The sequence below is a fragment of the Mastigoproctus giganteus genome, chromosome 10, assembly GCF_048544385.1.
Source record: "Mastigoproctus giganteus isolate SK-2022 chromosome 10, ASM4854438v1, whole genome shotgun sequence".
NCBI lineage: Eukaryota > Metazoa > Arthropoda > Arachnida > Uropygi > Thelyphonidae > Mastigoproctus > Mastigoproctus giganteus.
The window spans coordinates 58,536,784-58,552,126 of NC_143584.1; the positions used below are offsets into that span (position 1 = coordinate 58,536,784).

Here is a 15,343-nt window from a genome sequence, read left to right on the forward strand (position 1 = left end):
ACACCATACAACTGCCTCCGCCGGCTTGCACTTTTCATACCATGCATGATGGATGAAGAGCATCATTTTGTTGACATTAATCCGTACACAACCATCCACAGCGTGGATGGTTGTGTATGTTATTTATAATCACATTATTATTAACTCCACAGTGTGGAGTTAATAATAATGTGATTCATCAGACCAGCACACCTTCTTCCAGTCTTCTAAGGCCCAACTTGCATTTTCTTTGTACCAGGTGAGTCCTTTATGCCAATGAACCTTGGTTAGGAAAGGATGCCATAGGGATTGCCTGCTGTTATAGCCCATATGTGTCTGAACGTGCGATGCATGATCATGCCACATATTGTTCCAGCTTGGCCCATGTTGTATTGAGTAGTCAACTCATTAGTATTAGTAATGGCTGCATGGTGCAAGAAAGCCTATGGTTTATGCTGCACCGGTCAAAAAAAAAACACCTGAATAAACCAATGAGAAAAAAAAAAAATAATATTTAATAAAAGAAAAGGAAATTAAACCTTATCATCCTATGCGCTTCCCTGACCCGAAGGTACTATCCAGATGACCTTTGAATTTCCCCAAACTGTCAGCCTCTACCACCCATGTAGGCAACTTATTCCAGTAATTTATAACTCGCTGGCTAAATAAAACTTCCTGCAGTCCAATCTAAACACCCCCCCCCCCCCCGTAACTTGAATTTATGTCCCCTAGTTTTACTGATGCCTCTCACAGCCTTAAACACCTCAATCAAATCTCCTCTAAGGTGTCTAGTTTCCAAACTCTGCAACCCACATATTTGAAGTCTTTCTTCATAAGGATGCCCTTTTGCTGATCTCACCAGGAGAGTTACCCGTCTTTTCACCCTTTCAAGAAGCTCGATGTCTTTCTTTAGGGGGTGGTCTCCATACTTGAACACAGTGTTCCAAGTGTGGTCTAACAAAAGCCTTATATAATGGGATTATCACATGCCTATGTCTACTTGCAAAAGTTTGATAGATCAATGATAGAACACCATGGGCCTTTCTTCAAACCTGTTTACAATGCTCGGAATTTCATGTCTGACCGTATCGTAACACCCAAGTCCCTTTGAACTCCACCAAGAGAATAAGTTATTTTGAAATCATTAACAGTCCTGAGTCGTCGGACGTGGCACTCACCTCAAACATAAACCTTTTTTTTTTTTTTTTTTAATGAAAATCCCAAACACGAGAGGTATTAGAACCTATAGTACTTTTGGGGTCAACGCCCAAGATGTCAGGAGTACCTGCCCGGCAACCCAAGGTCGCGGGTTCGATTCCCGCCTCGGGCTTGGATCAAAGTACTGCAAAAACCTTGGGAGGTGCAATATGGCCATAGAAGCCGATGCGCCAACAACTATCAAATCAATCAACCCAATATGTCTGAACAATATTCCACGGTAGGACAGATTTGCAATTTGTACAGAGTGAACAGCTGTTTGGAAGAAAAGTAATGCTGAGAGTGAAAGAGAAAACAAAGTTTTTTAGATGCAGAGGAAGCAATATTTGTAACGTGCTTGTACCAAGAGAAATTATAAGTCAGGGTAATCCTCAAAAGAGATATCATTTTGATTAGAATGTCACCAAAGATAAGCATAGGAGCAGAAGAATCCTTTTTATGTAATATAAGACAAGACTGAGTTTTAGAAGGATTGAAATCAACTAAGTTGTCTTTGCCCCACTGGAGAATTACCTGGAGATCAGGATTTAAGGAATTGGTGGCGGATATATTGAAGAAGTTGAAGCTGATTGAGCCGGGCAAGGTTTCTCAAAATGGAAAGTAGAATGCAATGTGCTATCATCAGCAAAACTATTGATAGGATTTCCAGTCAATGGAAGAAGATCATTAATATAAAAGAGGAAAAGAGTGGGGGAAAGAACTGAACCTTGGGAGACGCCAGCATGAGTGGAGAAGTTAAAGACAGAGAACCATCTACCAACATCCTCAGTGAGCGATCAGAGAGAAGACTGGATAACTAATTACAAGAAACAGTTGGCAAACTGTTTCTTGTAATTAGTTATCCAGCTTGTTTAGAAGACCTCTATGCCAAACACGATCAAAAGCCTTTGAGATGTCAAGAGCAACTGCTTGTGTTGCAAACTTTTCCATTGAATTTGTTCATAAATGGGTAACATAAGCCAGAATATCACCAGTGGATCGACACTGATGGAATCTATTCTGGTGATCGTTGATCAGATGGAAGGTTTCTTGGTAGTTTCAGAGTTGGCGGTTAATTGATTTCTCCATTACTTTAGAAAGAGTAGAAGTAATTGCAATGGGATAATAAGTGGATGGGAGTGATTTGTCACCCTTTTTAGGAAATGTCTGGATATGAGCAAATTTCCAAGAAGGTAAAACACCTTTTGAATAAGAAAGTGATAAAAGGTGGCAGAGAACAGGAGTAAATTCAGGAACACAGGTTTTGAGAACAAGTGGAGAAATTCCATCAGCACCTAGAGCTTTCTTAGCATCAAAATCCTTCTGACATCCTTTTGACGGAACACCACAGGAGGCATTGAATGCAGCGTGTTGGGAATGGTGGGAGGTGTTTTACCAAGATAATTAATACATCAGTTCTAAGAAAAATCAGATGGTAGCAGGTCAGCTTTAGCCTTGGCCAAAGTGACAACAGAACCATCCGGTTTTGACAGAGGTGAGAACAGAGACAGGTAAAAGTTGCGACCAATAGCTTTGGCAAGAGACCAGAATGCTTGGCTACCATTAGGGAAAGAAGCAAGTTTTCTACTCTTAGCCCATTCAATATCTAGTTTGGACTGATTAATAACTACTTTACAATTGTTGCGAGCTTTGGTATAGGCAGAAAATGAAACTGAAGAATTGGAAACAAGCCAATTATGATAACAATGTTCTTCCCTTGAACAGCCTTAGCACATTTATTGGAAAACAAGGTTTAGATAAATGATGAGATTTTATGGTGGATTGTTGAATAAAGGATTCCATTCCTGCCAAAAATAATTTCATTGACATGATAAGAGGAAACGTTGACAGACTGCAGACTGCAACTGGAAATGGAAATTGTTGAGATTAGAATTGTGGCCACGTATATTTGTGAAATGAAGTAGGAAGTATTTGGCAGTTTAGATCTTTTTGCACATAAGCTTACTCTATTAGTTTGACAATTCGTGGTGTATTCAATAGTAAGAAAAAGTGCTGGGGGACATACTGTATGAAGTAATAATTTTTGGATATAGCGTATACATGATAAGAATATATCCAGATCCTTGACATAACATGGCCTCAACAATTCACTCGCATGCACACTACTCGGACTCCCTCCAGTCACTATCTGGCAGAGTAGAGGTAGCAAGATTATACACTAGTTGAACCGGAAATCTCCTGAAGAGTTACCAATAGGTTCGGTCTGGTATACTAACTAGCAGCCCACCTGTGAACACCATTTTAGATCTGTGCCCTCGAAAAGTAACCTTTGTAGTTTTTGCCGTCGGGTTGTTGTTTGACCATTTTGATGTCAGTCCTGGTATTTTAACTACGGTGGCTCTTGAATACCCCATCAGCTCAGCTGTTTGGGAAATCAAGGCATCAGCTCGCTGAGCACCCATAATCTGTCTTTTATCAAAGTCCAATAAATTATTCCTATTGCCCATCACGCTCAGAATTTTATTACCTACTGAAACACTGACACCTTATCTGTACCATGTAGGTGAACTAACTCCATATTCAATTTTCATAGGGCTGGTCATTATTCAGTGATCACTCAGTGTAGAGTGGGCCTATAAATCAGAGTGGCAGATTTTAATTTCCCAGATATTGACTGGAATTTGTGGATTGGTCACTCAAGATTTTTGTGGTTTATTGGATGATCGTTTTCTACAGCAGCATGTTTGGGAGGCAACTGAGGGAGTAATACTCTTGATCTGATTATCAGTAGTGATTATTCATGCATTAAGAATCTGCAGATAAAGGAACCACTAGGTGGCAGTGATCACAGTGTGCTGAAGTGGGATTTACTCAAAGAGGTAACTACCATCAGGGTAAAGGGAAGGGTTATTGCTTTTGTAAAGGCAACTATGGTGGTCTGAGACTATTTAAATTCAATATGGTGGGACCAGCTGATGATGTTACCAACAGCAAATTCGAAATGGGAAATATTCAAAGAATTAATCTTAGAAGCTACTATGCTTTTCATAACAATAAATATTGTTCGGGGTTTAGGCCTCATTAATTCATGTCTCATTAGTTCATATCAGATGAACTAAATGAGACGTGTGGCAGAGAGAAAAAATTCATGGGATACATATAAATTTATAGGTGACACGGAAGCCTATGATAGATATAAGCTTGTCTGTAACCAAGTAACCATATACGTAGTCTCAATTCTAATCTCAACGATGTCCATTTCCACTTCCAGTCTGCCAAACCCCATGTACTTTTCTGACAGAATCTCAGTTATCGGTTGATTCAACTAATGCTCATCTCAGATGCCCAAATTATTCGCTGTATGGACTCCTTTCGCCTCAAAGGTGGTACTTGTGCATATGTCCGTTCCGATATTCCCTGTCAGAGACTTGGCAATTTGGAATCTCCTTTCTTTGATCTTCTCTGACTTAAAATCTCTCTACCTCATTGTGTCAAATTCATCTGTTGTCTCTACCGTTCTCCCAACTCCGCTAATCACTTGGAGCTCTTTGACTTCCTCTCTTTGCAACTTGACTTTCTCCAGTCCAACTTTCCTAACAGTGAGGTAATTTTCCTTGATGATTTTAATGTTCACAACTCCAGCTGCCTTCCGTTTTCTAGTCACACCGACCCAGCAGGTCGAGATGCTGAGGCTTTTGCAATTACTAATGACCTAGCACAGATTGTTCATTTACCTACAAGAATACCGGACAATCCTAATCATACAGCCAATACGCTTGATATTTTTCTCACAAACAACCCTTCTAAGTACACGGTCGAAGTGAGAGGTCCTTTAGGCACTTCAGATCACAACTTGGTGATCGTCTCTTCTCCAATGGAACCTTTATCTCATGGCTCTTCCCAACCTCATGTTGTTTGGCATTACAAGAATGCAAAATGGGATGACCTGCGAGACTTCTTTTCTTCTTTTCCTTGGTCGGATTACTGTTTCAAAACTTCTGATGTCAATGTTTGCTCAGATCATGTCAGTGAAATTATTCTTGCAGCAATGGAATCCTTTATCCCACACTCCACTCTAAAATCTCGTCCTTTATCTAAACCTTGGTTTTCCAATAAATGTGCTAAGGCTGTTCAAGAGAAAAATGTTGCATATCGTAATTGGCTTGTTTCTAATTCTCCAATTTCATTTTCTGTGTACACCAAAGCTTGCAACAATTGTAAAGCAGTTATTAATCAATCCAAACTAGAGTTTGAACAGGCTAAGAGTAGAAAACTTGCTTCTTGCCCTAATGGTAGCCGAACATTCTGGTCTCTTGCCAAAGCTATTGGCTGCAACTTTTGGACATCTCTGCTCCCACCTCTTTCCAAACCAGATAGTTCTGTTGTCACTTCATCCAAGGATAAAGCTGACCTGCTAGCATACCATTTTCTTCCATCTCATGTATTAGTGATTTTGGAAAACACCTCCCACCATTCCCAACACACTGCATTCAATGCACCCTGTGGTCTTCCGTCAAAAGGATGTCAAAAGAGTTTTGACGAATCTTGATGCTAAGAAAGCTCCAGGTCCCGATGGTATTTCTCCACTTGTTTTCAAAACCTGTGCTTCTGAACTTACTCCTATTCTTTGCCGCCTTTTTTTACTTTCTTATTCCAAGGGTGTTTTTCCTTCTGCTTGGAAATTTTCTCTTTGATTTTATATTCCCTGACCATTATTGGCCTTGTGGTCCTCTGTCGATATGGGGCATAATGGTCAGTCTGTTTTTGTTAATTAGGTTTTATTTTATTGTAGTTAGTTTAAGACTATTTGTGATATTTCATGCTATTTGGGCATGGTACCCTACTAGGAGGGTGCCATTAAAATTTTATGGAATTGGCACTAAAATATAATTGATTTTTATGATTATTAATTGGAATTTCTAAATTATCCTGGAAGAGTTTCTATTACAATTTTTAATCTTGTTACCTTTTCTGTTGATTTAATTATTTTGTTTATTTGTAAAGTAGTAAGAGAAGTTTACCTCAATATAGTACATAAAACACTTCCGTTTGTTTAATTTAATATTTTGCTTTGCAGTTTTTCCATGCTGCTGGCAGTTTTTATTTTAAATTTAGTTATATTTTAGGCATCATGTAGAGGAAAATGCATTTTGCTGTCTCTGATGATTGCATTATATCTTTTACTACTGTTTTCAACTATTTTATTTCACTGTCTGTCTGTCTGTCACATAAAAGTGCAAAGCAGCATTAAAGGATGCAAAAATATATATACGTTTGAATTAGTATATTGAATAAAGTATGCACAAATGAATGTGACAATTGCACAAAGTGCCAGTAACTAGAAGGGTGAGGATAGTAGAAAAGGAAGTATAGTAGATATGTGAAAGAATGTTAATATCCTAAAAGTTATGATGAATTAAGAAAACTATTGGCTGAATTACAAAGCCAGTAGAAGGTGGGTGAACTGTAAAGTAAAATTAATACAGTAAAATACAAATAAAATAAAAAATGGTACAGCTGTCATCAGATATGGGGGAGAAACATTTTTAGATAAAAGTTGAATACAGGTAAGGCAAATGTGCAGAATCTGATGTCAGCTGAAGCAAATATTGATACATGGTCAGGTATTTCATCAGGGGACTATACCTGACCAGGACGCCTCCATAGGCAGGTGGGCAGAAGTAACAGTACGTAGCACACGCTTCTTGATTAGAACGGGGTTCGAGCCCGTGACCCCCAAATATAGAGGATGCAGAAAGGTCAGGGAATGACCATTGCATATCCCTGGAGCAATATTGACCTTAGTTGCTAATGCTTTTAAAAACCAAATAACAACATAAACCTAACCATGTATCAGGAACTTTCTATACTTGTCCATAGTAGTAGAAGAAAGATGAAAGGCCAAAAAGTAACAATGTAATTAACACATTGTTATACATTATGGACATGGTAGTGCAGTGCAGTGTCAATTATTAAGGTAAAAATAAGGATCAAGTTATAATAAAATATGGTTAAGTGTTTACAGTATGTGAAAAGGTGTTTTATTTAAATATGTAGTTTTGTGTAGGATTTAAAAGTTGTAATTTTGTGAGGATTGGAATTCAATAATTTGGAACAAGTATAGGGTGAGATATTAAATTGAGGATAGGGAAGGGAAAAAGGAGTACAGGTGACCCCTGCTTAACGCTAATAATTCGTTCCCAAAAAACAGAGTGCTAAGTGAATTCCCGGTAATCGAGTTCTGTATTCCCATAATTTAACGTATGTATTTGTGAGTCACGGTCTATGCCATAGGATATTTCCTAATCAATAATCAACAGTAGTGAAGAGATGCACAAATGTCTGTTAAAATATTTAATATTAAAAATTTGTACATATAAAATATTCTCCATGTCACATAATTATATACATCATAAGTATATAATTATGTGACAAGTAACTACATTACTTATTAAACTTAAAATGCAATTAAAATCGTAAATTTACTAATCCGATGGCCCTGGGCTGTCGAGTTTTTTTATCTTTGGTTGCTTTTGGGTTGTACTTTAACCCTCTTCCTAGTAAACTAAAAGGGGTTTTACTTTAACATCCCACGCAGCATTACCACCCAACAATAAAGTCAACTGATCTTCGCCGCTTTGAAGCCTGGCATGCTTTTTTTTTATTCTTTTGATAAGAAACTGCTTTTAGGCATTTGTTTCCAAAAAAGTCCTGCTTCATTTATGTTAAAAACTTGTTGAGAAGTATAACACCCCTTTTTAAATAATTTTTAGAAGTTCTTTTTTGAAAGTTTTGGCTACTTGATCTGCACTTGTGGCTTCTCCCTGGATTTAAAATCTATTGAGCCAGCCCTTACTAGCTTTAAATAGTTCCACATTTTTTTAAGGTGAGCTTTCTTCAGATCATCATATAGGCTAATCTCTTTTTCTTTAATAATATTTAACTTAATGGAGTTGTGCATTGGATATTGTCTTCAATAAAATTATTTAGAAGTCTCTCCATATTAATTATAATAGCTGGCCTAGCCATTACCAATTTAGTTGGTTGCAGTGGAACGGCTGTCTTTCCTGCTCTAAAATTAATTCTTTATTTTTTATAATTGTTCTTACAGTTGAACTTGCCAGTCCTAAATTATTCAACACATCCACTAGTCGTTGAACGGAATTGATTTGCTTCAAAACGTATAATTTAATTTTCAAATTATCTTTTTCTTTACTTAGTTGGCTTCATACCATGTCCAGACGTTGTTGCTTTTTAATTCTTATCTGCCATTATTAATCTTCGAAAATGTAACTGCATTGCATTAATTATGATACAACGTTCAAGTAAACTATCCGTTACGGACAATGTCTAACACGTTATCCAAAGTCTAGTCATCCGAATGATGACTAGACTTCGGGTGAATACATATAACACAAATATTACAAACAATATACTTGATCATTTTTTTTAAACGTTGACCTTGGAATTATGTAACAAGTCACTGTACTGCAACCCCAGGGGCTCACATCTGGTGAGTATGGGCTTGGCACACCCAGGGTCCTGAGCTGGATATCGTCATTCTTCTCTTCTTGGTGATTCCCTTCTACTTCTCTCTCTCTCCCCCCCCCCTCTGGGTAACTTAAATTTTTTTTTTTTAGCTGGTGCAGCATAAGCCTCAGGCTTCCTTGCCCTATATGGCTAGTAATAATAATTAAATTAGTGTGGGAGAATTTCTCAAGTTGGCATGGGAAACTTTGCTATTTGTTTTCAAGCTATCGACTACATCAGATGAAATGTTTTCATTAATTAAACATGCCAAAAATTCAATCTGTACGCTGGTAAAATAGCATTATAGTGAGTTGTGACAGCGTTAGTGAGATATGGGTTATAATATAAGAATGGCATTATAGCATGAGCATAGAGCGAACTGTGTTATAATGAGGGCCAGCTGTATTTATATAAGCAAAGACAAAAAATAGCGATAGAAGTAGGATAGTAGGAATGCTAATATCACCCTTGTATACACTAATAGTTTTACGAACAGGAAGTAAGGTAGAAATAGTTAGCAGAAAGATAAAAAGCAAAGAAAAAGTTATTAAATCACACTAAGCTAGCCGGAGTTGTGAAGCTCAACCTTATAGTAAGGGCTCTGGCTTTGTAAGCGTTAGTATAAAAGGGAACTAATACTAAATCCTTCTATTGTAAGGAAAAGGCAGGCATAAAAATAAATATGAAATATATAAATTAAAAAAAATAATAATAAATAAATTTTCCTCCTAGTGATATTTATTCGAGCCAATTGGAGAAGAGAGCAATGCAATTACATCACTACAAATGCAATTAATTATTGATAACTGCCTCCATAACGTTCACCAAGCTCGTGCTTCACTGTTTAACATTTGATGTTCCATTGTAACATTTTATATATTAACGAATATTGTATATTTGTGAATATAGTAGTTTAGTATTTTGTAAATATTTTAAATATTTGTATAGTTTGTAAATAAAATATTTCAGTTAAATATTTTATTCCTGCTCTTTGGGATGCAACAATTTTCCTCATGTGTTATGAAACCCGAAGTAAAAGGCCTTTTTTCCTAAGTGACCGATATAAACCAGGTAAATAATTACATAATGATTGAATGCCATTCACTACAAATGCACAGGTAAATAATTACACAGATTATTTCCTGATTAGATATCAATCATAGTGACTTTTTCTTTTTTTTGGTGGCACCGGGGAGTCTCCTTCAACTCTACATTTTTTTTCTGTGTAGAATACAATACTCTGCATAAGGTTAGTGTGTGTTTTGTGAAGTATTAGTGTGGGTTGTTGTTCCTTGGGCTGCTTAACCTGGGGGGCCTGTGGAGAGCCATAGTTTCCATCACTGCTCCTGGGAGGCAGGCCAGAACACATTAGGAAAGAACAAAGCTCTGATGGGGTAAACCCTGGTGTAGCCTAGGCATCAAAGGAGAGCCCAAAAATTTTTTTTTATTCAAAAGGAGACAGTGGGGAGATAGGAAGAGGGTGGGATAAAAGGGGCAGAGAACAGAGGGGGGGGCAGTAGTTAAGGCACTTGCCTGATTTGAAAGGGGAGACAGTATGGGTACCCCATGGTACAGGATTCTCATAAAAAGAACATAGGAAAAGAGATTTCTGTGGTGGAGCATGCTTTTTGCAGCTCCGTGGCCTGGGGGTTACTTAATGTCCAGTGTCAGCATCTCACACCATAGCAGCTAGGAAAAGTTACAGCATTGTGTCAACTTGATTAACCCTGAGGGCCCGCATAGCCATCAGTCTGTCCAGCGAAGGGGCTAAGATAGAACATGCAATTACATTCACTCGATGTTTTTACTCTTTTTTTTAGTTTTTTTCTTACACTTATTTTTTTTATATAATAGATTAGGTATCGATCCATGCTTTTCGATAGGTGTCTTTTACGTAGAAAAGATTTGATTTACTCCGTCATACCTCTACATATTACGTAGAAAAGCATACGTGGGGGTTGGCAAGCAAAGCGAGCAGGGAGCAGAGATCCCCCTAGTAATTAATAATAAGTTTTAGTGAAAAATCAGAACGGCTAAAAGAGAACGAAAAAAAATATATATATATTGCACTAGTTTAGTGATCCAGGTCACTGCTAGTAATAGCAGAAATACCCAGCAACCATAATGAAATATAAACAGATTAGATAAGTGTATGAGTAGGGGTGCTGACTGTCAATGGAAAAAATTAAAGTGCCTTAAAAATAAAAGCAGATTAATAAAATTAAATGAAATTTATATAAATGGTACTTAATGCTATAGATGGACATATAATCCAGTTAATGAATACTGATAAAATCTTTTAATTTAACTAACTTCAGTAGATGTTAGCTTAATATCTAATAATGTTCCTAAATATTTTGTTGGTATGCTGGGCAGCAAAAGCAGTTTATAGTATCTTTAATTTAGTCTCCCTCCTCCTGTTAGGGGCTCTCAATTACAGGGGGTGGGAGACTAAATAGTGATATGAATGTAGTTCTTTGCTACGTTCATATCACTTTTAAAGTATTAATCTACTTTGCATTTTTTTTTATAATTCATAGGAAATTGTATAAGCCTGAGTTTATCTTTTTTATATTTAAAAGATAAGCAATTTATGTAAAACATCACAAATTATGTATAAATTCCAATAAATATAATTAATGTTTATCTGGTTTTTCAGTGCGTTCATTTGGAACAGAAGGAAGATTGACAGATAGACCTGTGGCACCTCGTGATGAAATTTATGAATATATTATTTTTCGAGCCACTGATATAAAGGATCTGAGAGTGTGTGAACCACCAAAACCTCAGTTCAATTTTACTGGAGGATTACCTGATCCTGCAATAGTTCAGGTAACTATATAAAACAAGTATACTGAAATCTTGCTCCCTCTGTGATATGAAGAAAGGATACTACTCACTTAGTTACCTTGTGATCAGTAGACCTTAATATTCTATTCCCTGAAAAGACAATACAGTAATCTCACAACTTAGTGTATGATCTTGTAAACAAATTTTAGTGAAATCCCATTACTAATTGAATAGAATTGCTGGTATTGCTCACATGTTGATCAAATTATGTTTAATTAATAATCAATTTTTTCATCTGATTTTATAGGCTGTCTAAAAATTTTATAGGCTTGGGCAGTAAAGTTATTTTTTTAACTCTGGCATGTCATCATCCCCTTAGTTTGGTTAGTCATATATAAGAATGACTTCCTGCAGTCAGCAGTGGAAGGAAGTCATTTTTATGTATTAATTCCTGCCAACAGGAGGTCATTCTTTGATTCTTATCACCAATCTAAGGTGAAGGATAGTTCACCTTATGATAGGAATCAAACCCAGGCTATCTCTATTTGCTGTGGGGGAGCACTCCTACTGCACAACCTCTAAACCCATTGTCATTTACAGTGACGATTTGTAAAATTGGAGTTATCATTCAGTAGATTTCATTAACTAGATTTTCTTATCAATATCCTGCAGTCTACAAACATTGCTTTTATAATTGTTCCCTTAAGCATTATCAAATTTCTACTTCAAAAAGTAATCAGACCTTCCTTTTTCAAACTCGTAAAAAATGCGAAATCATGCCTTTCTCATTAAACTGAAGTGAATATGAAATCCCCTACTGCAGTGTTTCCCAAACTGTGGTTGACCCCCCCCCCCACACACACATGCAACATATGCATATGTTATATATAGAGGTCCACAAACCTTTTTTTTTTATATATTTGAAAGGGTCCATAAACTTTATTTTATTTTTGAAAGGGTCTGTAGATCTCAGCAGTTTGAGAACCACTGCCTTACTGGATGGTTCCCTTCTCCTGGGATAACAATTCTATTTTATTTTCCCTCCAGAACTCACCTTCATTAACCCCTGTAGTCATGGTACCTGTAAAATGATGGCACAACATTTTTGTAATAATACTTTTTTAAAATCTTATAAAGGTTTGACTTTTTAATTCTGTATGTAGTTTAAACATTTCATCTTTTATCAATGGATTGATAGTTACTGAAATCCATTAAGAAATTATGCATTTTTTTATTTTTAAAGTTTTTAATAAAACAAATTTAAAAATTTTTACCTTTTTATTTAAAAAAAAAACAGACAAAATATGATTATGAACCAAAAGTGTTGGTTCCTTCCATTTTCCATGTTTAAAAACTATTAAATGCATGAAACTTTAAATGTGCATGTTTCTGCTTATTTATGTTTGTATATTGGTCTAAAAACATTTAAAAAATACAATATTTTACATTCTGATCCATATTTTGCCTAAAATGGGGCTACCAAACCTGTATGCTGTATATAATGGAATAATTACCTCATTATACCTGCTGGAAAAATTTCTGTATATCATAGACAGAACCCCATGATTTGTCCTAGCAAACCTGTCTTTTATACCTGACTGCACAATCTTCTCTCCCCCCCCAAGTCTTTCATCTGCTCATTTTTTTAGATCATGTTTGAGTAGCATATCCTAATTACTGTCATTAACCACCCCACTAATTTTCATGCCTCGTATGAATTTCGACAATCTGATTTGCCTTCATCAGGAGCATTAATAAACACAAAACAGTGGATGCAGCACTGAACCCTGTGGAATCTATTAACAACACATGGAGTATTGCCCATTGATAACCAATGTCTTCTCTCATTCAATCATCCCTTTATCCATAGCAGTAACTTGCCCTCAATCACACTATTTAGTTATTTGCAGCAGTAGTCTTTTATATACAACAGTATGAAAATATTTTCTGAAAGCTAAGTATACAATGAATTTTTTACAACCAGTTCCTTTTTTACTGCACCATGTATCCAATCAGACTGGTCAGACAAGATTACCTTTTTAACTTTTCGTAACCCAGCATTATATTCACTGACTTTCCCATGCAGTCCAGCTTTATTGATCAAACAAATGATTTGAAATGTTGATGTTAAAAAATTAATTTTTTGGTTTTCATGAGCTCATATATAAAAAAAGCATGCCAAAACAGTTTAAATGTTCTAATGCAATATTCCTTCCTGGAAGAGACCCATTCACAAAGCCTCCAATCCAGTTAATTGACTGTTTTTTTTACGGTGCCCCTACACTGAATTCTCTGTTTGGCCTTTTTTGTTGGGCAGAGATGCATCATAAAATATTTTGAAGAAATCTCTTCCTGCTAAATACATACTTGAAAAATTTAATTCTGTCTGTCCATTCTTCACACCTATATTTCTTTGTAATTTTTTTTTTTCATTTAGTCCCATGTTTAACTCCAAAAATCTCCTTTAGTTCATATCATGAAACCTAAACCCAATCAGACCTTATGGAACAGTTGGAAACTACAGTAAAATCTTGTTAATACAAGCTGTTTTTTATAAAGTACTTGTTTATATGAAGCACATACCATTCTCCTGTGAAAGGATAGGCTTTTCTATGTAAATATATTCGTTTATTACAAAATTCGGTTAATGTGTATTACAAAGTTCATTTTCACTCCGTGAGTAATAAATATTGTTTAATATTTTGGGTAATAGTAATAAATATTTTGGGCCTTAATACAAATCTTGGCACAGTTGTCAGATTATTGCCTCTAGGCACCTACTTCCCAAATGATGGCACTTACTTATTAGAAATTAATTTTGTGTAAACAAAATCAGTTTATGGTAGCTACAACTCTTAAGTGCACTCTGAAAAACATTACAAAGAATGAGATGTTATTTAACAAAAAAAGTAAAAACAGTTTTTCTAAGTTTTTTTTTACTTAGGAAAACTTGGTCTTCTTTTCCTTTGGTCTCCACGCGAAAAGGTCAGTTGTAATTGTTATGCCAGTTCAAAGAGTCTTTTGCTACAGCCGAATCTATTTTTTTTGCCATTTTATCTCAGCTGATGTCTTTAAATTAATTTAAGTTTGTTTATATTAAATCTTATCTAGCAGTGTTATGGCAAAAAAAAAAAAAGTAGGATGGAATTAAGCCTTGAAATTAAACTGAAAATTATACAAGAGGCTGATACAAAATGGCATTGCAAAGGTGTTAAATATTTTGGGCCTAGTACCCATAATCTGGGCTTTTATATAGATTGGACATTTATTGTCCCTAATCGAGAGTGTGGAGCCCATCTTGTAACTTTTGCAGTTTGCACGGATGGAATCAGCAACTTTATTTGGGCAGCTTCCATAGCCTTTTTCTGAGCAGTGACTGCATGTTGGGACAGCCTGTGTGTGTGTGTCCAAACCTGCAACACTTGTAGCATTTTGGCACAGCCACTTGCTCTTGGAAGCAATGACTGCCCCAATTGATGAATATCCTGTTCTGATGATTTAAGGCTTGCCAGGCTGCTGGTGCGAGTTCTACAATCCAGTTGTGGTAGTTCCCATCTCTAGATTTGGTGGAATACTTCGGGGTTATGAGGTGTTGTTTGTCCTGGTCTGGTAGAGAGATTTGAAGGTTTCTTTGGTAGATCACTTCAGAGTTGATCTGGGGATATATTCTTGTCAAGATCAAAGATAATAATAATGGTCCCTTCCTTTTGGGAGGCTCTGCAAATAAGTCCAGGGGTCAGGATTATAGGGTTACTCATAATACGTTGTGCTTCTTCACTCATTTCGATTACTACCCCTACTTTCCTAGTTTTTGTATGGCTTTTATTCTTGTTGACTTTAGTTCTTCATTTAACTTTGTCATGACTTGAGTTTTTAGCAGCTTGCT

General features: G+C 36.2%; 1 protein-coding gene across 2 annotated transcripts in view; it reads left to right on the plus strand.

The window, feature by feature from the left end:
- Positions 1–15,343, plus strand: part of LOC150079047 (protein LSM14 homolog B-like) — a 170,180-nt gene that overhangs the window by 9,376 nt on the left and 145,461 nt on the right. For both annotated transcript variants that reach the window (XM_090382429.1, XM_090382430.1), the window contains exon 2: positions 11,327–11,499. In XM_090382429.1, coding sequence (XP_090238555.1) covers positions 11,327–11,499 — 173 coding nt within the window. The remainder of the gene's footprint in view (positions 1–11,326; positions 11,500–15,343) is intronic.